This window comes from Abramis brama (assembly GCF_963993115.1).
Source record: "Abramis brama genome assembly, chromosome: 4".
NCBI lineage: Eukaryota > Metazoa > Chordata > Actinopteri > Cypriniformes > Leuciscidae > Abramis > Abramis brama.
The window spans coordinates 47,015,225-47,039,494 of record NC_139966.1 but is presented as its reverse complement, the minus strand read 5'-3'; the positions used below and the strand labels follow the sequence as shown (position 1 = coordinate 47,039,494).

General features: G+C 36.8%; 2 protein-coding genes across 2 annotated transcripts in view; both read right to left on the bottom strand.

Annotated features, from left to right (window-relative positions):
- Positions 1-235: 235 nt before the first annotated feature.
- Positions 236-2,169, bottom strand: b2m (beta-2-microglobulin). Its single transcript, XM_084111267.1, has 4 exons — positions 1,850-2,169; positions 985-1,257; positions 850-892; positions 236-724 (listed from the first exon to the last, which is right to left on the bottom strand). The coding sequence occupies exons 1-3, from the start codon at positions 1,911-1,913 to the stop codon at positions 879-881; spliced, it is 351 nt and encodes a 116-aa protein (XP_083967393.1). The 5' UTR covers positions 1,914-2,169; the 3' UTR covers positions 236-724; positions 850-878.
- A 13,827-nt stretch (positions 2,170-15,996) lies between these two features.
- Positions 15,997-24,270, bottom strand: part of hmga2 (high mobility group AT-hook 2) — a 32,420-nt gene continuing 24,146 nt past the window's right edge. The window contains exons 4-5 of the mRNA XM_084113093.1: positions 21,047-21,079; positions 15,997-18,775 (exon numbers count right to left, since the gene is read on the bottom strand). Coding sequence (XP_083969219.1) covers positions 18,731-18,775; positions 21,047-21,079 — 78 coding nt within the window. The 3' untranslated portion in view covers positions 15,997-18,730. The remainder of the gene's footprint in view (positions 18,776-21,046; positions 21,080-24,270) is intronic.

The following is a 24,270-nucleotide window of genomic DNA, read 5'->3' as shown; positions in this document are numbered from 1 at the left end:
GCGCAAACTTGGAGGACTTTTCATTTTTAATAGAAAGCGAAACTCTTACATTTCGTCTGTTTGTTGTTTTTAATCCAATCACCGTCTTGATCGCTCAGTTGCTAGGCAGACATGTATGTTTTAGGTTAGGCAAATAACTCACTACAATAAATTCACTACAATCATTATGATGTTGATTTAACTTCAAAGTACAGGCAATAAGACAGTACAGACTATTTGAAGCAAATAAACACAATTGTTTCATTAGGTTTTCTAAATTTTATTTTCCTCTCTAAAAAAATTACATTTTCTCAGTAGCAATTTGTCAAACTGAATTATTCATAATAATATTCCAATTTTGCAGTTGTGAACATATGTAGATTAACAAGAGGATATAACAACTGGTTTAAAAGAGATAGTTGGTTGTATTTGTAATTAGCCTAATTTCAAAATAAAGCCAGAAATAGTCACAGGATTTACACAAAGAGGAATGAAATCAGTGAAAAAGACCCATAAACTAATCAAAACCAATCCAAAAATACATGTAGCAGCTACTTTGGTTAAATTATCCTTACTCTTATGAAGAAAAATGTCAACTCAAGGAAAGCTAAAATCACGGAAGTTGCGATGTAATTTGTATGAATAGTGCATCTTGAGCAACATTAGCTTTGTGATATGGGACAGTAGGATAAATATGGTCTCTGTAGACGATGAAAAATGTCCAAAAAAACCATGAGAAATTATCCTAGGAAAAAGAAAGAAAAACACCTTTATTCTTCTTTACATCTCTGAACTGCCACATTTTAATGGTTAAAAAAAAACTTGGTATTGCTATGTTTTTTAATTGATAATCAACAAGGTAACACTTACCACCCTTTGTCTGCCTTTGATTGTTAGCTTTACATGTTGGTCTCTGCGGAAAAACATAAGATGTTCAATACAAATGCTATGTCATGTAAACCAAATACACGAGGTATCTTCTAGAAATACACACATAACACTCACCCCAAACAATTTTCCTTGTCTCGCTCATGTGTCGAACGCTGCAGGAGTAATCTTCACCTTTCTGTGGTGTGAAGGAGGAGCTCTTGGTGAGGTGAAACTGCCAGCCCTTTTCGAAGGCCAGGTCAGTCTGTTGGGCGTCAGACATAGGCTGTCCATTTTTCAGCAGTTCGATGGTGATATCAGGAGGGTGGAAGCCACTCACATAACAGATCAGGGTGTTCTGTTTTCCATACTCTCCTGGAAAATGGCTGTACAGCTGAATCTTGGGAGGGGCTGAAAATAGAATTTAAAATATTAGTTTACAAAGATAACGCGCAAGTAAAGTAAATTTGATCATGAAACGAGAAGATTGTTTATTTGAAATAGAATTCTGGAAACATAATCAAAATTAAACACAAACTTCCAGACTTCATTTCATGAATTGTCCCAAACGAAACACAAATTACATCAGAATTCCTCATTCACTTTGCAGACAAAAAAAGAAAAACGCAATGTCTTTACAGGCCTACAGTCTGTTTAGCTAAAGAGACCCTACGAATTATAACCTTGGTACAGTAGTTGTTATATAAAACATACTAATATGCATAAATTAATTATTTTCAATCACAATAAGACATAACTTTGGTTATATATAAAAAAGATTATCATTTAAGTTACATGACACATTGTTTTGTAAATGAAGGCTAGGAAAAACAATAATCAAATCAATTCTATAGATACATAGTGACATATTATAGCTAACACATATAGACATTTTAATCCTCGAGGGGAAATCCAGTTGCAAGTCAGACGATAGAATCAACAATACAGCACAATAAACAAATAAAAAGATACAGAATTCACATAAGCAATTTGAATTACTTACAGACTTTCCCTTGTACAGTGACGTACAGTACACAGAGCAGGGCAAAAGACACGAGTCCTCGCATTTTTGCGGATTTATTCGAGAGTATCAAAGAGAGAACCTGTACCTCTCAGGTCTAAAGAAGACAATATTGAAAGTAAAACACCAGTAACCTTAAATGCACTGTCACCACCGACACCAGCACAGCCTCCAAGATGTCAGGGAAGCCAATAGCAAAATTTCTACAAGCTGTTGTTGGGTAGATTTGATCTAGGGAGGTTATACAGACTGTGGCAATGATCTGGTGGAACAGTCCCTTTTGGAAATACCCGAACTTACCTAAACAAAAATAAGACACCTCCCTCTTCTTCATCAACAAAACCGATCCACCATTACGTAAATCGCCATGAACCAAAACAACTCAATAACCATTTAAAATGTTAAATGTTAGGTAAAGAAAACTTTGCAAAATATAGGTTATCCTAATATTAAAAGAGCACATGGGTAGTGAACTGAGTTAAATAGCAAAGTGACATGCTATACTGCACTTCTAAAACTATTGTAAGCATTTTAATTTTAATATATATATATATATATATATATATATATATATATATATATATATATATATATTACATATAAACAGAGACTATATTATATTTGTAAAAAAATAAAAATAAATTAAGAATACTTTAGGACTTTGAGATAATATTTGCTTAGGCCTATATGTTAAGGAGTTCTCACACCAAATGATCGTGATTTTAACGGTCAAAAACTGTAAAAATGCTACAGTGAAAAACTGTTAATTGGTTAACAGAAAGTTTCCTTACTATATACGGTAAACAACTGTGATAGATCTAACGGTACATTTAATGTAATTTTACTGTAAAATACTGTTAAATTGACAGTTTTTGGAAGTGAAAAAGAACAAGTCATTGTATAATTTACAGTGAAAAAACGTAAATTGACATTCCCACAATTCCCTACGTGACACTTCACATTTGATGTATTTTTATTTTCTTCATAGTTTTCTTAGTTTTTTCTAATCAATTATGTACATTAGGGTTTTATGTTACATTTAATGTTGTTAAATTAATGCTTATTGCATTTCTAAAATTTTAAGTGTGTTACCATGATGGTGTTTAGTGTTTGTATGAATGACACTGTGCAGCTTCTATATATTAGGCCTAGTATTAATTTTCTTGTGAAAGAGCTGCTTGTGATGGTCTGCTCTGTAATTCATCATGTGACTCCATCTTCACTGTGATTGGTGGTTGTCAGTGTATTACTATGGTACAAATCAGATATAAATATTTCAATAGGTCAGTAAATTAACATTATATCAGTAAAATGTTGGTACCATATTTTTTACGGTAAATTTCTGGCAACCACAGCTGCCGGTATTTTACTGTAAATTGAACAGATTTTTTTTTTTTTTACAGTGTATTTTAATAAAGTGCATAAATAAAAAAATAATAATAATAATAATATATATATATATATATATATATACAACTCACATAATATAATTAAACACAATTTTATTGATAAGCAAGCTACTGCAGGGATGCAGTAGGGAAGTCCCCCAAACAGATCTAGGCAGGTGGTGCTGGGGGAAGTGGGGGTTTAGAAAAATTCCAATGGCGCTCTGCACTGAGTTGAGCTGCTTCAGGACGGAAATAAATAAATAGATAGAAAAAACAGATCAATTGGCCTTAGCCGTATACAGAGATGGGCATAAATACATGGAAATGTATTTAAAATACAAATACAAAATACTGTGTGAATTTTTTTTATTTAAATACAAATACAAAATACTGTGTGAAAAAATGTATTTAAATACAAATACAGTATTTTGTATTTTGAAAATACACAAAATACATGTGAAATTGGCCATCCAGTGCAGGTATAGGTCACAGTGAATGAAGAAACTACATAGGCCTACTGACTTTTCATTCCTAACCTCATTCTTCTTTCTTTCTTTCTTTCTTTCTTTCTTTCTTTCTTTCTTTCTTTCTTTCTTTCTTTCTTTCTTTCTGGCAATTGCAAATAAACTTATGCAAAATAGCAGCCATTTAGGCTACTTATTTCTGGTTACAATGTAGTCTATTACTTGTGGTGAACGCTATTAAAAAAATCATACTGTATGTAAAACTGTGGGAACCTTTTCTGCTATCTAGCAAAGAATATGGATGGGCGATATGACCAAAATCTCAATTTTACTTCACAGTAACAATATCATGGTTTCACAATTCTCAATATCAGTTTTGATTCCACAGCATAAACTGAATTTCAAACTCTTTTGATTGTTTTTTTTGGTTTTTTTGCAGGTAGTCCAATGCTTTTTAAGTAATTTTATGTTTATTTTATGTAAAGTTTATTTGTTTCTAGAAGTTTATTAAAATTAGAAAGTGTATCTAAAATTAAAACTTAGAATTAATTCATATTCATTTGACACCATTTACCCCTTTTTGATTATTTTTTATGTACAATAAAACTAAAAGCTGAAGATTTTTGTGGTGTATCATTCATCAGTGCCTCTTTTTCCACTCCAAAGTTCCAATAATTCCTGCCCACTAAAAGCTGCACGGATAAATTTGCTTACCCCACTAATAGGCCCATCTATGTAAACGATTTAGAAAAAGTTCCATCAATTCAAACTTTATATCATCGCTATGATATGTAGTGTCATATCACCCAGCCCTTACATGCAGTAATGCTTTAAACACATTTGACAAGCTAGTTGATAAAAATCAACAACCGGTCAACGCTATTTCCTTATTTCCGGTCCTGGCTAACGCTATTTTCTCACTTGTCTGTGCTCTTTTATTCTTTCATGTGAAGTGAATAATGCACTATTTTAACTTTAATCAACAAGTAGAATTGACCATGACATTCTCACCTTATAAAAAAAAAGAAAAGAAAAAAATCGCTGATCCAATGCTGAGCTAGTGAATGTCTGAACTAGTTGATGCACAAAATCAGTACCCTGATATAGAGGTTGACTGATTTTTTCCAAAGGCTTTAAAATACAAAATAGTATTTTGTATTTCAAATACGTATTTTAAATACATGTATCTGAAATACTGCCCATCCCTGGCTGTATAGAGTTTCATGACCGAACAATGCCTATGTATAGGCTATATGTAACATATAATTACCTTTTAACAGAGACTAATTCTGTTTCATGAATAATCAGCTTAGTGTATACCTGTATACGTAAATAGTTGGATTTATGCAGTAAACCAGATTCTAATGTAATATTGTCCTTGATTCCCTAACATTTCCATATGTCTATTACTGGGGATACCAAATTGTGAGAACATCACAGATTAGAAAAAGCAATTAATAAAATATTATTTTTGGGGCAGAGTGCAAAGTGAAAGCCTACATCTGTAAATCTGAGACTGGTAAAAAAAAAAAACCCAGTATGCAGAGCTAAATAAAGCATCAGCCATAGGAATGCTTAAGTTATCCCTGTTCCTCATGCTTTTGGGTTGTATGGAATACAGTGGTGAGCCAGAGCAATAAAGAAACGCATATGAATTGTGGCTTGGCTTGGATGCCAGATTCCCTGCCACAACATTCTTCATCTCAGTCTCTATGGAAACTAAGCACAATATTATGACACTGTGCTTTGTGTAGATCTGTAATCCAATGTATTAAACTGCTGGAAAAAATAAGTCTAAAACTCAAGTTTATGCACCTTTTGTGCCGTCTGCTTTGGAAGTGCTTTCACTTTAAGTTCAAACATGAAGGATGTTTCCTTGTTCATTGGTTTGTTTGGGCAATTAAATAAAACCAAAGCAGATTTACCAGCCTGGGCACATTTCAGACTTGTCAACTTTGCAAATAATAGTTTGTCTTCTGATAAATAATTAGCATACAGCAAGTCAATATATGTATGTATACACATACACACACATCTTTGAGTATTGTCGCATTAGACGATATCAAATCAAGTGGCAGGTGACTAGATAGACCATTCAAAATGCTATTTATAATTACATTTTTTTACATGAACTTTATTTGAGTGTGGTTTAAGTGTCCAAATACAGTTGGGCCCACTGTATAAACAAAAAGTGAAAGTAGATTTGAACAAAGCATGATCTCTGGGAAATCACGTGATAAAGTCTGGGATTTTTTTATTATTATTATTGTTACATACACGGAAGTAAATCTAGAGAACAATGACTATTGCCCAATATTGACTCTATGTCTAAATCGAAAATGAAAAAAATTGTAAATGAACATCATCTGATAATCTACTGGGGTTTTTTGTTGCTGTTTGGTTTTTGTGGTTAAACACTCAAACTGGTACTTTTGGAGATCTCAAAATATAAGGCAGCTTGCAATGGCACAATCTTTCCCACTAGCTGTCAGCGTTGTACAAGCATTTAAGGTGAAACTGAAGTCATGCACAGAATTAAAGGGATAGTTCACCCAAAAATGAAAATTCTGTCAACATTTACTCGCCCTCAAGTTGTTACAAACCTATATGAATTTCTTTCTTCTGCTGAACACAAATGAATATATTTAGAAGAATATGGCTGATCAAACAGTTGATGGACCCTTTTGACTTCCATAGTTAGGGGGGGGTGAAATACTGTGGAAGTCAATGGGGTCCATCAACTATTTGCTTTCAGACATTCTTCAAAAAATCTTCTTTTGTGTTCGGCAGAAGAAAAAAATTCATACAAGTTTGGAACAACTTGAGGGTGAGTAAATGATGACAGAATTTTCATTTTTGGGTGAACTATCCCTTTAAATCTGGAGTCAGGCAGTGAAATCCGAATTTGATGTTTGGACCGGCTGCTGAAACACACCTCAGATTTAGATGGATTTATATCATTGTGTCACAAACCTTTATATGATTTCATCATAAGCTATAAAATCTAATGATTGACTTGGTCATATGACATACAGCACGCATCATGTGACAAATATATTTCTTTCCCCATCAAAGTCTCTATCCAATTTTTAGTTAATGTTCCTATCCAACACAAATCTTAAACTGTAGCTAATTAAAGATCACTTAGCGGCCTTTAGTTAATGTCAAATAGACGAAGCCAGGATTCTCTGCTCAGATAGAACGTAACACCACCTTGTTTTGACTCATTTTGCACCTGTCTCATTTTTCATGTCTCTATCTAGAGTGCACCACAAATCTTGAGAGTTTTGCGGTGTAGCCGACCGGGGTTGAGGTTCGAGCATGTGGTAGCGTTCACAACCTCATAAAGGCTGCAGACAATAACAAAACCATCAGCCTTTATAGGAGGGATTTTACTGTCTGCGATGACAATAGAGGCGTACTTTTAGTCTGTCTGTACATAAATAGATCTTTTCACTGCAAAAAAATAAATAAAAAAAAGACGTCTAGACTTCTAGCACATAGCTTAGCAGTCACAAATCTGCTAATGTCGTACAAATACACATTCCAAAAGTCCCAAAATAATTCTGCCTACATGTGCTATCAGAATCATCGAGTTTCCTAGTTGAAAATTGGACATGCGCCCTTTCAAGTCGTATTTAATACTGGGAAGCTTGGGGGAAATTTTGATAGGCCTTCCAGAGTTTCAGAGTTGGGTGCGCCGTTTCATCTCAATATCAATTGTGAGATTTAGTCAGTCAAAACAGTTTTGAGTTTAATTAATCTAATTTTGTGTTTCTGGAAAATAGTGATCTATGACATTGTATTATGTTGAAAATAAAAGTGTTTTTGTGTCTAGTTGATAATGAGGGATTTGTGGACACATTAATGTTTTGGATTTGCAGAGTGAAGGTTATAGTTTTTATTTTGAAGTAAAAAGACAAAATTAGACCCATGGGGTAAGATGACTCAGTCCCAGACCTGGTTTCCTACATAATTCCTATTCTTTCCGACAACAAAGCACTTGAACGAACAAGCTCATAATCGCGACTTCAGAAGTGAAGTACAATTTGAAGAACCTTGTTCCAGAGTAAAGAACATTTTATGCATTTGAAAGGCTCCATGGATGTTAAAAGTTATTCACAGAACCATAAATGTCAATAGTATTTATAGTAGCTAGTGTTCTTCATTTTACGTAATGGCATTTCCTTGTTTCAAAGGTTAAAAAACCCTAAAACGTTCTGTTTATTTCCGAGTTTAAATCAGATTTTGAATCCCAGATTTTAATTGTCAGACTTTTGGACCGCACTGTGTACATTGTCTCCTAGTTTATGGGACAATGTAGCAGCTCGAGCCGCAGAAAGTAGTTTTATTACATGGTTTTGTTGTTGCTATAAGCGATGGAATGCAATCAAACATTTGTCGTGGAATTCTTGGAGTTACTCTAGAATTCCCAGACTTCCCGTTCGGTTCTATTAGCGCTGGGAATGAAAGCCAGATTCTGTAGTACAGGGTGGTTTAGAGAGATGGAGGGAGGGAGGTTCCAGCCATGCGGTTTGGTCTCCCCGCCAAGACTGTGCTTCATTAAAATGAGGTCATTTACAGAGCCAGGAAGGAAAGGGAAAGAGAGGGAGCGAAGGAATGAGACAGGCGAGTGAAAAGAGAGATAGACCCATTGAGGGAGGAGGCTGTAATGGAGGCGAGTTGGGTGGCGGGTGGAGGGGGGTGGCAAAATGAAACCAAGATGAGTCACAGAGACCAAGAACAAGAAAGAAAGAGGGAGAGGATGAAGGGGAAATGGTTCCTCGATGACTGTGCGAGTGCGGCCGGATTGTGCGGGGCGGCACGCGAGCTCACGGTGCGGGTGACGGCGGGATGAGTCAGGACCGCAGGCGTGAGTCAGTGACACTCGGGTCAGACACACCCTCAAACAGAAGCGCACAAACACTGATCAGTCATACAGAGTAAACAAACACTTATTCATGCAGCCTGGTGCACCAAGTAGAACACACTGCTCCAAAACCATTCATAAATACACACTAACACGGAAAACCAGACTCATATTTATGTAGCAGTTAAAAACAGTTTAATGGTCTTATACGCCTAAATGACACACTGAGGTTACACTCTATGGTTCTTTGCTCTCTTTCAAAAAATTATATATATGTTTCGGAAAAACTTGATTCTTATTGGTCGATCACGCTCTATATTTTTATAACCAGTAGTTGTCTCTGGCAACCGATATTTTATTTCCATGTCTCTTTCTGCACTCTTTTTCTTATGACATAATGAAATAATTTAAACTTAAATCAATAATTTTTTTATAATTTGTTTTTGGTAACTAGCTGTTATCCCTTACAGAAACACTATCTGCTGCAATAAAAACATACAAATAATAATAAAAAATCAACTTAAAAAGTAAAGAGTAAATAAAAAAACAATACATGTATCCATTTTAATTATTTATTATATATTTCTTATATTTATATAATATTATATTTTTTTGGAATTTTACATACTTTTGGAGATTAAGTTAAAACATTTATTTGAAATTGATCATTTTAAATTATAACGTCATGCTATGCATAAATAATTATAATAAATTATTAAAAATGATGACAGTTACAATAAATTAAAAAAAGTATCAAATCATGGTTAATCAATTATATAAAAAAAATCAGTATATTAAAAATATAACAAATAATTATAAAAAAATGTATTAATAACAAATAATTATAAAAATATTATATAATAAATATTATAAAAATAATTAGTTATTTAAATATATCTTCTAAATTACATGGAGACGTCTATAGACACACTCTAGCAGTCTATAGCATCCTGTATAGAGCTACGTTTTTCAAATGCCCCATTTTACCATTTCATACAACAGGCTACACAAAGATATTCTCATGCACACTTGCAGTCACAAACATACTCAGTTTCAACAGGTCCTAAACACACTTGGAATGACACCCACACACATAAACCCACAGCCACCCACTCGTTCCATTCATCCCGTCCACGCTTCCACACACGCCCACCTTGAACGCAGCCCAAGCTGAGCTCCGGCACAGATTCGGTGACGGCCGGCCTTCTGACACACACAGGCTGGGGGAAACCAGACACGGTCACATCCGTAGGCAGGATTACACACCCTGAAGTTTTGATGTCCAGTGTGACTCATTCCTATAAACAGACACTTCTGGAGTGTGTTGTAGGGCCTTTCAAAGTCTACAGACATCTCACCACTGTAGAATGTAGTGTACATATGTGCTGCTGACTCACCTCGATTTGAGCTGTTTATATCTTTGAAGGCTTGAACGAGGCCAAGGTGGTCCAAATGTGCTGGAATGGATCAGAAGACTTGGAAAGACCCTGGACTGCACTTCATGCACAACCAATAAACCATTTGGAGGAATGTCCTCTTAAGTACACTGCTTAGAGCAGCTTCTTCGTCATGGTTTCACTGTAAGACTTAAGTCGATAATTGAAAAAAATTAAATCATGATCTTGATCACCTAATTAGTGTTTCCTAAGACAAGCATCACTATTACTACTGCAATTTTAACTAAAACTGTTAACTTCAGCTCATCCTGCACCGGCTGTAAAAAAAAAATGAATGAAGCCTCAAAATAATTGGCCGAGGTCATCCAGTCATAACTTTTATGTATAACAGGGTGCACAAAGCAGCTAATTGTTCTCTATGTCATCACCTTTAAAAAATTGTAGCACCTAAAGTATGTTGCTTTAGAGGGGTATCAGATTGTGTTTTTTAATTTTTATATATTTATCTAGATGTAGATGGGATTGACAAAATAAAAATAATGATTCAGGTTAAAAGTTATAACTTTATATCTACAAATATATATATATAAAGTGGATATTCTATTTTGCAACTCCATTCATAATAATTATATTAAATATTGCCTATTGAATAGTCAAGATTGCAAGGGCTGATTTTAAATGGTCCTGCAGTGCAAATTCATCTTTAAAACTACTACGTTTAAAACAACATATTCGTTTACACTTGTACACAATTAAGAGGCATATGGAAAATATGCTAATATTTGAAAAGGCTTATACGTAAGATTATATTGTGATATCTGGGTGTAGGGATTACATGGAAAAGCATGAAATGGGATTTATAAGGATCTGAGGCGGATAGCTGAGTCTGCGCCAGGGCTACAACAGCTGCACCCAGACACACAAGAGAGAACAGGAAGTGTGTTTTATTTGCTCAGCAGAGTGGACGGACATCCTTTAGTGTGGAAGATACAAGAAACGAACAATTATGTGCCACTCACCTCAGATAGAGAGAGAGAACGGGGAAAGAGAGGCTGCATCCTAAATCGCATACTTGTCTATATAGTAGGCGAAAAACAGTATGTGATGAAAATAAGTCTCTGAATTCACAGTACTCATAAAAGAGTAGAAAGTACCAGGATGACCTACTACTACTACTGAGGATTCTGAAGTGTGCATATGATGGACACTTTACTATCCCATGAGGCCACAGGGGAAGATTTGTGAATGGCAGTGAAGTGATGTAACTGACCCTGGCAGGTCACATGATAATGACAAAATGGAATGTAGTATTTATGGATTACGTTCATACCACACACTATCATACTATATAGAACACACTTTTTAACGGGTCATAAATATTCAAAACAAGTACCTACTCAAGAGAGTATGCGATTTCAGATGCAGCCAGAGAGAGTGAGCCGTTCAAACAAATTCGTTCTTGCATTAAAAGTCACAATGAAATCAAAATAGAGTTTGAGAAGCCGTTTCACGTGGATATAAAGTACATCACAATAAGGGGTAAAAAAAGACTTTTGCAACCTGTATTTCAAGCCGATTTTAAAATCATGATACAGTGTGAATAAGTTGGCAAAACGCAAAAACATTTTGGTAATCAGTTACAACAACATTTTTACATTCCTAAAATTAAGTTTAAGCAGAGCTTGCATATTTTTATTTTGTATCCGTACATTTAACTTGAAATATTTGAGTAAGCTAATTCATTCAACTTAAAATTATCATGTAATCTCAACATAAATATTTTTTGAAGAGGAAACTTAGCAAGCTTTAACTAGCTAATTCATTAAATGCTAACTTGATAATTAACAATGTTTTGATAGCATAACAATTGCTGAATGAGTATGACAATACAGAACATTTATCTGTTCTCAAACCAAGCTCATGCTCCACTCGTCGCCATGATGGAAACCCCCCCACCCCCCTTAAATTTAACTGAAATCCCAGCCTGCAGTTTTAGTTAAATTTAAGTTTGTCTACATTAAAAGAAACAAGTTAATAAAACTCAAAACAATTAAACAATTCAGATTACTTAAAATGTGTCAGATCTGTGAATTCAAAAGAAAAAGAAAGTTCTAAAAACTCATAACGGTTAATTTGATTGAACTAATTTGGTTAATTTAAGTTTGCCCTACTCAAACCCATTAATCATTTTGAGCGTTAGGGTTTACAGAATGGTAAAGAATTCAAGGTCTCGAGATGCATTTTTAAAACTTGAACTTTTTGATATGCCGTCTCAAATACACGGCACTAATGAGCGAGATCTTAAAAAGCAAGCAAAATGAGCCTAACTCATGATTACATACTGTTTTTAAAATTTTTTTGCAGGATTTAGTGTGAATTACGCACATAGTACAAGCTCTTGTTTACATTAACTTTACATACTGTGCGCAAACGGTCAATCAATTCCCTGATGGACAAAATCAATGGACAAAATCCAGTGCCGCCTTACATTTTTGTCTTGTTCAAGAAGCTGTTTCATAAGATATACATCACAAAGAATAGGAAGGAAAACTATCACTACTTCCGTTTTATGCCGATTTTGAGAATATTCTACTACCCATATGCCAAATATGCTAAATCTCTAATTTAGTATGGTTATTGTTGAGTTGCAAACTCAATAGACGTGCATAGATGTTACCTAATAAATGAAGTGTAAGTAAAACAGATTTTTGTCCAAGGCCTTGTCCCTGAACAGCTGGATGATTGTTAATGAGAGAGCAGGAAAGAGGAGGGAAACACTCTCACACAAAGGCAGACCCTCTTTACACGGAAAAGAGGAAGAGGTGGCAAGACCACCTCTGAACGTGGTTGTGGTAGCAGTGAACTCCCTCTCCACCCAATCCTCCCTCCCTCTACGTGGGTCAATCTGGCGGAATTACTGAGCAGCTTGATGATGAGAGCTGGCACTAACAACCAAATCCTCAGCACTCTGGTGGGTTGGGGCACATAGCCGAGGTGAGTTGGGGGGGGGGGTTGCACAAAGGAGGGGTGTGAGTGAGGCGCCCTGTCAGAGTGCACAGAAATGGCGGGACTTTGAAGTGGGGGCCGCCGTCCCATTCACAGAGTCTGCTGCGGAGCAGAGGTCAGGGGCTCCAGGGTGGGCTACGTGTCCCCCGTGAGTACACCAAAGAACGGGAGTTAAAGAGATGTTTTGAAATTGGGAAGAGGGGGAGAGTCTGTGGAAGAGGAACAGGGGAGAGAGGAGGGAAAAAAAGCAGTCGTCTAAATTCCGTAACATTGTGTACCTTGAAGCTCCATACATAGCCTCTGTGTTTCTGAATGTGCAGTCCCACTGTCCTGCCCTACAATGACCTGTGACACTTCAGTGCTGGCTTGTATGTGTATGTGTGCCTTAAGGAATGAATTATGGTTCCTAATAAAATGTGCAAAGGTAAATTTTACCCATAAAGAAAAGAATAGTTCTTCAGACAAATGATTTAAAACACATCAGTTGAAGACTTGTGGGAACCTTTCTGCACACTTAAAGTCAGCATGAAATGGAAGTTGTGTGACGTATATTGGCTTTTCGTAGAGCGCGCCATGATTTTGTCCATTTGGAACTGATTGAAAGCAACTGGATTTCATTCATATTTAAGTAAAGGTGCGGTCACATTTACCATAGCTCATTTCAATAGGAATTTGCAAGTTCGAGAGTTTCGAGTAAGGGCTGAAAAGTCCCTCACACAGATTTCGCTCACGTTCAAGTTGACCAAGCGAATTTGCCTGACCAAAGCTGCTCAGTTTGAAAGTGCTTCGGTACACTATTGACAATGAACCCATTTTTGCCTGCAAAATTTCACTGAAACATCACTGTAACTGCAACTTAAAAAGGTCTAATTGTCAATAATGTCTACTAAGCAAGGCTCACAGAAATCTCTTTCAAATCAAAACAAATGTTTTGGTCTACACAGCAAAATCGGCCCAAAGAACTTAAATCCGATGCAATATCCGAAAATGACTGGATTTCGTCAATGACTTTTCTACGAGTAAAGGTAAACGTGATAATAGGTCATAATAGAGATCGGTAGCACTGTGAGCAGAGCTCAACTTCATGCAAATGAGTAGCGAAACAATGCACCGACTACCAATGGGAGTACAGACCGTGAGGAAACGCCTAAAATCAAATGGATTCTGAGTGTTTCAGTTTATTTGGTTAATATTAGCCTTTTAATCACAGTCAGTGTGAAAGGGGCTTCAAAGAACTGAAAGTACCTTGAATGCAATGTAAATAAAACCAAATGAATAAATGCAAAGGAGATGTGGTTGTGTGAAAACAAGTTTTGCTATATAGATGACATTTGTCGATAAAGCATGCAGTGTTAATACTGACTTCACACACAACAATGATCACAGGCACCTTTTTTTTATTGTGCTGAATAAAGAGGTGGATATGTATAAAGAGGACTTTTTTCTAATACGTTTCTTTTTTTGTCCTTTTTTTTTTTTTTTAAACAAGCAAGCAATTTTAAGTGAAATCACAAACAGCAATACTAAGTGAAACAGCCATAATTGTTAGAAAACAAGTTATATCAAGTGAAGAAAGCTGAGAGTAAACACCTAGTGATACTTTTCCATCTCCACAGCTGCAGAAATGACAAAACATTGCATAATGTAAGACGTTTTAAAAACAAGTCAAATTGTCCAGTCTTACCTAACTTGTGGCTGAGAGGCAGAGAGGTACAGTCTTATAAAAAAATCCCCCCCAAAACACACACAAATAAACTATGAATATATATTTTATTTATATATAAATTTAAAACTTTACGCCGTTCTCTCTGGACTCAGGCACCTGAATTTAAGCAGATAGTAAGTTTGAAAAATGAGGTAACAGGAGGCCCTCTTGGAGGTAGAAAAGTGTATTCGATTGTACTAGAACATGTTGTCATAAAAAATACAACTTCATCTTCATTAAGACACCCAGAGCTGAAAGCACATGAACAGTGGCTCCTGTGGATACACATTCAAACCAACATAGGAAGCATATGAACACAATGCCAAGTTTCAGGGCTGAAAGCGGAGCACCTTATGACAGATCGCTCTGCTATAACAGTGCCATTATACGCCGATCTACTGAAAACGACCTCAAAACAGCGTTTAAAAGCAACCACTGCTGAGGTCGGGCCGAGACTAGCCGTCCTTCCACTTAAGCGAGCGACTGTTACATCTGTTGAACTCGTAGGAGAGTAAAGAAGCGGTCCGATTCGAAAACTGACACTTTTAAAAGAACTGTAACCATTTAGGTAGTAGCATTACAGTGTTTGAGCAACGTTTAATGTTGGTTTGTGGCAAAAGCCAAGCTGCCGCATATAAAGACGGTCATTACATGCCATTGTAAGTTCAAGGGGCATGCCAACAGTTCCATTAGCTTCCTCTGAGGCTCTACCTCAGGCCCAGTTGAGATTACCATGTTAACATTTCTTAAGGTTTTCATGGTGACAGGCTGAAAAGGTGTATTCTTTCACTACATAAGCATTACATATACATCTGTTTGAACCATACAAGAAAAGAAAATCACATTTGCGTAAAGTACACACAAAAAAAAATTGCTAATCAAGTATATCTCAATATCTACTAATTTTTCAAAAACATAATCATATATGCAATATACAAAACCCGAACATATTTTTTCAAACCTGAAAGAGCGTTTCAAGTTTCTTTTGTTTTTTTTGTTTATTTTCCATGTGATGTGTATTTTGTGTGTGTGTGTGTGTGTGTGTGTGTGTGTGTGTAGTTGCTTTCTTTTAGCACCTTCTCCCAGCTGAACTAAGATGAAACAAAAATCAAATTTTTATACGTTTGTAAAACAGGATTTTGTGCAGTCCTAAAGCCTTTTTCAGTACACATCATTTGAATCTGTACTGAAAGAAACCAGGCAAAAAAAAAAAAAAAAAAAAAGTTCCGTTTTCAAGACTGGAGGTAGGTATTTGTCAGCTGATTATTATTTATCCATTTTTATCCTTTTTTTTTTTTTGAGGTACATATCTGAATAGTACATAGGAAACTAGAAATTCAGAGCAATAGTGGAGAAGGGGAAAAAAATAGAGAAAAAAAAGAGAAATTAATTCGCAACAATATCATTTAGTGTCATACAAGCACTTGATCCTTAGAAACCATTGAGTAAATCATTACAAAATATATATTCAAGTTAAAAATTTAAAACAGACATCCCAGCTGCAGAGACAGAGTGTCTAGTTACAAATGTCAGATATATGCTAATGTGAAAAAAGAAAATTAACTAGAACAAACACAGTAATTTTTTTCCCTTAGCTGCATGATTAGTTCTACATTTGACTACAGACCTCAGAATTCAGTTATTACCTGCCCGACTCTCACAAAAAACATTTTGCAGAGCGCTCGCCTGCCCTTACGACAAGGGTCGCTTTCAACATTGGCACTCGCTGCCATCCCCTGCTTTGTAATGAGAACTCTACAGCAGCGCGCGTCTTTTTTGAGCTGGTTTGCTGGTTGAAGAAATCAGAGGTAGTTTTGAAACGGTGAGGAGATATTGCATTGGTGACAGCGCTGGCGTACTTTAGGATCCGCCGAATACCGTTCGACGCCCGTCGCTGCGGTTCAGGTATTTTTGTGTGTAATGAGGTATAGTGTGGTTTTGTTCCTGTGGTTTGTGTGTTTCTTGAGGTTTAAGTCTTGACTGAGTTGATACATTTCCCTTTCACTGAATTTGTCAGAAAATTATGTTCTTAAAGCTATGCCATACAAGAAAATAAAAACTCAATTATGTACACGTATGTTAATTATGCAAAGCCGAAGTCACGAAGGTATGTACAGTAGAACTACTGTTCTGTAGTAATGCTAAAAACAGTCTCACACTGAGACATTTAATGTTTGCAGTAATCAGTTTGAATAAAAAAATAAAATAAAAAAATCACCACCAAGGACACGAGGGACATGGATTTGATACTAAAGGGATAATTCACCCCAAAATAAACATTCTGTCATTATTCACTCGTTCTAAACCCATAACGAGTTACGTAATAAGATTTCTTTTTAAGTAACTGGTAAAGTAATGCATTACTTTTAAATTTACAATCAAATATTTGAGTTACTTTTTCAAATAAGCAACACAAAAAATGAAAGGAACTTTACATTTGCCAAAAATAGAACTTATTTTATTTATTTATTTTGTTATTAAACCAACAAACAAGCCCAGCCGAGGTGAGAAAAAGTAACGCAAAAGTAACGTAACTCATTACTTTCTATAAAAAGTAACTGAGCAATGCAATTAGTTACTTTTTAACGCAATACTGTAATGCATTACTTTCAAAAGTTACTTTCCCCAACACTACCCATATGACTTTCTTTTTTCTGTAAGCAGATGTTTTTAGAGAATATTCAAGCTGCTTTTTTCCATACAATGAATGGTGACTTGGGGCTGCTGAGTTACAAAAAAGCACAATAAAAGTGTTCCGTATGACTCATGCACTATATTTCAAATCATAGGACAGCTTTGGGTGAAAAATAAATTGTAATTCAAGTTCTGTCATAACAACTCTCAGAGAGATTGGCATGGTAATGGATATGGCAATGTTAATGTATTTGGTCTTGGTGGAATAGATCTGCTACACTGCTGCTGCTGCAGAGCAAGTACAAAGACTTGCTACTGCCAATACATTCACAGACATTGCTGCTGCACATGCAACATACATGAAATAACCCCCGTAGCAGATCTATACAGGTGGAGCTGGGGAAGGTGGAGGGTTTCTGAAAGCGAGCTGCAGACCGCTAACAGCAAACAATGCCAAGTATTTGAATGTTAAGCAGCAAGCTCATTGGCTGCTGATGCCACAGAGACCAATCAGCTGCGCTATGTAGATAACGATTGAGTTAAGGACCAATCAGCCTGCGCCATTTAGAGTTTCATGAGAGAACTTTGTATTTGTAATGCACTGAAACACTTTCTTGACAGCCACCATTCACTTTTTTAGTGTATAGAAAAGACCAGTTTGGACATTCTTTGTATAATCTCCTTTTGTGTTCCACGAAAGAAACAACATTTTGATTATTTTAGGGTCAGTAAATAATCACAGAATATTTTTTTTTGGCTATCTTGCAAAATGTTAATTTCAGTAACTAATTGGTTAAGGGTTCCAATTGCAGTTTTAAGGCAAATGCTTTTAAAGCTCACTTTCATTTTGGTCAAAACCTCAAAATGAAGTGGACAGAGAAGGGAAAATGGTCTATTTGAACTGTCTTTGGTGGTACGGTACTGTAAAAAGGGGGTTCTTGTGCGAATGGGTGTGTCCATTCAAAGCTCCACCCAGATATAGGAAGCACTACATGCTGAATGACAAAACCAGACAGTTTCACCTCCAATGTAGCCTGGAAAATCAGTCAACAAGAGTGTGTGTGGCGCAAAGAACAGCTGTAGCACATATTGTGTGTTTAACCCCTGCACCTTTGTGCTTACAACAGTTTGTGGGAAGTGGAAACAGCAAGGCGGCTCCAATTGTCATCTGCAAGATGTTTGTTTGCATTTGCGTCTTTTTTCGGGTTGCGCTCTGAGGTGTTGTGTGTGTTTATCACAAAACGAAGCCAAACCAAAAGAAACGAATGAGGAAAAACGGAAATAAACAAATGAAAACGATCAAACGAAAGTGTGAAGTCAATAATAAGTGGTCAAGGCAGTCTTTTCCCTTGGAGAGAGCTGACAGCTGGATGAGGTAGAGGTAAAATCCTGTGGTTGCTTAGTCCTCTTCTGGCTCCGCCTCCTCCTCCTCCTCTTCTTCTTCCTACAAAACACAACAGTGGTTGCTCATCAGTCACCACAAAAAGACTGCGGTTAAAAATGTTCTTTTTCATGAGCTTAGACAGTGAACGTCCCACAGCTGCTGCCAGGATGACCACCATTGAAAGGCGTTGAATGGGGGCTGGGGAGACGATTGGCTTTGGGCACTTTTCAGAATGAAATGGATTTCATTTTCCACATGGCTTCATTTTATTTGGAAAGGCTAACTGACACAATTTATAACCCTCTTCTTTTCCCAAGCCGCTGCGTTGCTCCCATTCAGGGGAAAGGCCGTGGCAAAAGCCTGTCTGCATTATAAGAGCCAAACTCCATTCATTAGTGCGGCAGACACTTCAGCTGTGAAGGACCAGCTAAGCGCTACCATGTGTGACATGGGCGAGCGAAAGAATGGAGGAGAAAAAAAAAAAAAAAAAACTCTTTAATCATATTCGGACACACCCAGCCACCAATCGTGCTTCCAACTGAAGTGCCACACAGACCAGAGAATACCAGCTTAGTTCCAAACTCTTATTTGCTTGAATGGAACATCTTTTGGCAGTTTGCTCTATTTTAGCACTGCAACTGTGATACATTTTTCAGAATTCTAAAATTCTTTTTGCATTGATTTGTTCTGAACATTACTTTTTTTTTAATCTAAATGATTAAATGACATTCTCATGCATTGCTTGCTCTTTCATTCCGAGAGCAATGACAGGCACAGATGCAGCACTCGAAAAACTCTAAAACCTCAATGGAATTCCTGAAAAAGTAGGATTACCACACGCTTGGTTTAACCATCACCAACAAGGAGAAAAGATGGTTCAGCAATAGTAATTAAAACCCCCTGTTTTGGGTTTATGGCGGATCATTGGTTCCCTTTGAAGTTTAGGGAAACTGAACACACCATATTAACAAAAACAATACTATTAATAGTATTATTAGAGATGTGAAAAACAATATAACATAGATTAGTCAGTAGGTTGCATGAACAATGTGTTGATTAATTAAGTATGTGTTGACATGAGACATTTTTAAAAGTGACAAAGTTTAAAGCGTCTTAAAAACGCAATGCTCATGGTGTGAGATGCTTAAAAAACATTGGCCAAAAACGTTTGTTCTCAGGAAGGATTTCATTGCATTTATTTTAAAAAAGTGCGGGTAGCTTTGCCTTCCATTTCAGAGATACCATCTCGGATTACCTATAGATACCAGTGTAGTGTGTGTGAGCACGTATATATGTTGGACCCTCCAGTATGGCGCAAAGCCATCAGGGTCTGTGCGTTCCCACATAGCATCAAATCAGGCCTCAGTTATGCATTCACACTGTAAACTGGTCCGCACCAGCGAACAAGAGGAGGTGAGCAGATTCCTGGTAAATGTGTGGAAGATTGTGTGGGGGAGTGAGAAATTGGCGGTTGTGTTTTTTTTTTTTTCTTTGGGTCTTTCTACTCTAACCAAGACAACGTATAGCAAACATCATTAAATCGAGTGATGGCATTTTGTCATCATTAGTGACATGAGAAAGTTAAATATATCAATCTTTAAAGCATTTTCACACCGAGTCTACATTTTCATGAAAATGCACTAAAAATGTTCACAATATCATTATTTTTATTAACAGTGAATAGGTTTGATTGTTGTTCATGAATATTTTATACAGAGATGTCAATTCATTAAAAATGTAACTGAATTAATTACATGGTGTGCTGATTAAACGAATAATTACATATATCAATATAGAAAGTGTAGATAAAAAGTCAATATACGGTTAGTTTTATTTTCATACTTTTAAGGCATGATTCATTTAGTCGCATTAGCAGCCAGCATATAGGCAGCAGACTGCTGTCTTTCTTTTCTTCTTGAGCACATTAAAGCAGCGCTGTGCACAGACAGAGACTTTAGAGTCGACTCCATTGTTAATTCGCTGAAGGAATTTTGACAAGAGAAGAAAAAAGGGGCAACTCTTCAAAACTAATCCTGTCTGCCAGATTGCATATCCATCTGTGAGCGGATGAAACCAAAGAAGACTGGGATTCCACACATAGTGCTATAGGATTTACATTAGCCTTAACCATGCAGGTCTCTCATCAAACCAGAATTATGTCCCCCTTTCGCTCACTTGGGTTTTTTCGAGGACTTTGTAAACCCAAACAGCCAATACCCTTCCTCAGCCAATTGGACTTTCATGTATATATGAATATATATATATTTATTTATATGTGCTTGTCAACCTGCTGTATTAATCATACATGGAGCAAGATTTTATTTGACATACCTGAGCGGGCTTTTCCTGAACCACTTGCTGTGGCTGAAAGACAAAAAGAGAAACAATGACTTTATGAATGCAATAAATAACTGCCACAGTGAGAATACATTTCATTTGGATTTTGAATAATGCATTAGGAACATAAACATACTCATAGTTCCTATTAATGATTCAATGTCACTGAAACCATGAGAGGAGAAAGTATTTTTCTTAAAATACTTTTACATTTATTTTTGCATTTTTAAATTTATACAATCAGATCACGACAAAACACTTATCCCTAAACAATATTAAGAATGATAGAACACATGTGCACATACGGGGATGTCCGCAGCAGTGCCTCCACAGTGCCAAGATTGCAGTATACAATGCCCAGATTGTGCCCTACTCGCATTACATCATAAACGCTAAGTGCTGCCACCCCACAGGAAGTGCTTCTAAGACCGGAGCTTGACAGCTGAGGAGTCCTCCGCTGTTCTGAGAGCCAGGCAAAAATAAAACCCTGAGAGTCCAGTATTTGGAACCAAAGCCAACCACTGCCGATTACTCACACACACACACACACACACCATTTGGGATTGTTGGGAGCAGCTGGTGTGTTTTGTGCCAGCTCTCCCTAGAATGCTATCAGGCTGTAACACAGTAAATGTCAATACCGGATGGAAGCAGGCGAAGAATGCAGCTGGCGATAAAGGGAAATTGGGAAAATGATGCACACATTCCAAATGGGATGGACAGAACACAAATATACTTTGCAGACCGCAATAGATATGGAGGAGGAGGAGAATTCCAACACCTTCCTGATTGCATCTATTTACAAACACATGAAATATAAGATGCCATCTGCACTTTACGACTAACAGATGACACTGGATGTCAAAACTGCACTGTGTTACATCACTAATGATACTGTACATGCACAAAAGTACCAAATTTGTACCGTTGTACCAAAAACTCAAGCATATTAAAAAGCAGAGCCCCATTGAAAGACCCTTTTCTTGTTGGCACTGAACTTGTTACCCTGCACCCAGAAACCCAGAATCTTGTGCTTCTACCTCTCAGCACAAAAAGAGAAACCACAGACTTGTCTTTCACAAGACTGAGCTCTCTCTTTGACGTCATTAGTAGCTGACACACCAAATCACTTCTGCAAACTCTGGTGAGATGAGGCCTAGAGGAGATCTGAATGACTGTGGAACTCTCTGGTGCTGTGTATGACATGCACTAAAAGAGTAAGTTTGTTCCTAAAAAAGCTGAAGACCCAACAGCCATCTTCAGAGAGCCCTCCACAGAGCGGCTTTTTCTCTACAGATCAATACAAACAGTCAGTGTCAGAAAAACCTAATCTGTGTGTCCAATACTGGGTATGTTCTGATTGTGCCACAGTAAAAAAGAATACATTTTACTTAAATTGTAATTGGATATTTACTTTAAATATAATTGGATTTTATATAATTGGATTTAATGTGGTAACATAAAAGGAAGGTACCACAAAAATAAACATAAAATCATTCTTTTATATATCTAGTTAGGACCAAATAAGGGGAGGGTATGACTCCATCGGATATAGGCTATCAGGTGACATGGAAAAAGCTCTTAGACACTATTTGTGTCCCAGCGGTAAATTTGGGGTAATCGTTTAGAGCAGGGGTGGGGAACCTTTTTCCTATCAAGGGCCATTTACAATTTTTTAACATTCTTTAAGGGCCATTGTAATGAGCAGGGGCGTTTCTAGGTTTTAAAAACATCAGGGGCTGGGGGTGGGTAACAAGATAACATGATTCGATACAGAGAATAATGTATATTTTAGGCCTATATGCAGGGGGCAGACTGGTTAAGAAATTCAGTCCTGGCACTGTAGCCACACCAGCCCACATTACCGCACAGACACACACATTCAAATGTGAGGTAGTTAGGGGGGTTCGGGGGCATGCTCCCCCTAGAAAATTTTGATTTCTCGGACCTACATATGTGCATTTTAAGGTGTTTGAAGGCCAACATTTTCTTTAAAAGCATGTCAGTGGGCAGTAGCATAAATTATTTGTCAAGATAACAGATTCTTAAACATGAGAATGAGGATAAATGTTGAAATGAATGATCCACACTACAAAATGGAAATGCAAAATGTTTCTGCTTATTGTTGACAATACACAATCACATATTCCAAACATGAATGGCCTTAAATGAGAAATCTTTCAATGATTATTTTGCATAGATGTAAACTTTTTAGCATTAAAGATTGGTTTCAGCAACTTGTTTCTTTCTTGAGTTAATCAATGTTTTTGGCACTATTAAATCAGTTCAATTAAATTTAAATTGTTCACTCATAAAGACAGTCTCTTGTCACCACCTACTGGCTTAATGATGCAAGTTGCGCAAACACAGACAAGCGGAGTGATACAAACTGTGAAAAGGCTGATGCTGGTGAAATATTCGAACACATTCGAGGACCTTATATATATATATAGGCTACATATCAGAGTTAAATAGGAATACATTTTAATAATGTTAATCAAGCAGACTAAATCACACGACTGCGCAGCAATATTTAAGCTCATTATACAAAGGAAATCATACAGATCTAGACAAATTGGGTTGCTTATAGTTAAAATAATTTTTTTTAGTCGGCCACACATTCTACTTGCTGTCGGCCACTCATTCCACTTTAAATACGCAAATGACAAAACGAAAGTAAAAGCAGCAGCCCCTCGTGGACGACTACCACACACACACACACACACACACGCACACACACACACGCACACGCACACACACACACGCACGCACACGCACACGCGCGCACGCACGCGCACACACGCGCACACACACACAGTAAAGTCCATGCCTGGTCCTCCGCTGTCTTCGTTCCGATCCTTTTATGCGCCCCGAAGCTGATCAGTGAGAAACTTGAAACCGGTGCGGCGCGCAGGTGACTCATTAACACTCGCGGTACTGGCCTCGCCCTGCTCTCACGGCTCGTGGACTCGTGCTGCTTGCCACTTTGCCTATTTTCTGTTTTCTATCACAGGAAAAGTAATTAATGAGATTTTTGTTTCTGAAGTTTTTTTTTGTTTGTTTTTTTTGGAGGAATTGACTCGCGGGCCGCATCAAACTGTTTTGCGGGCCGGTCGTTCCCCACCCCTGGTTTAGAGATACATTTAGCCATCAGGTCCTGCATATCCAAATGTCTTAATTATAGATACCTTGTGGACAAAAACTCTCATAAATCAACT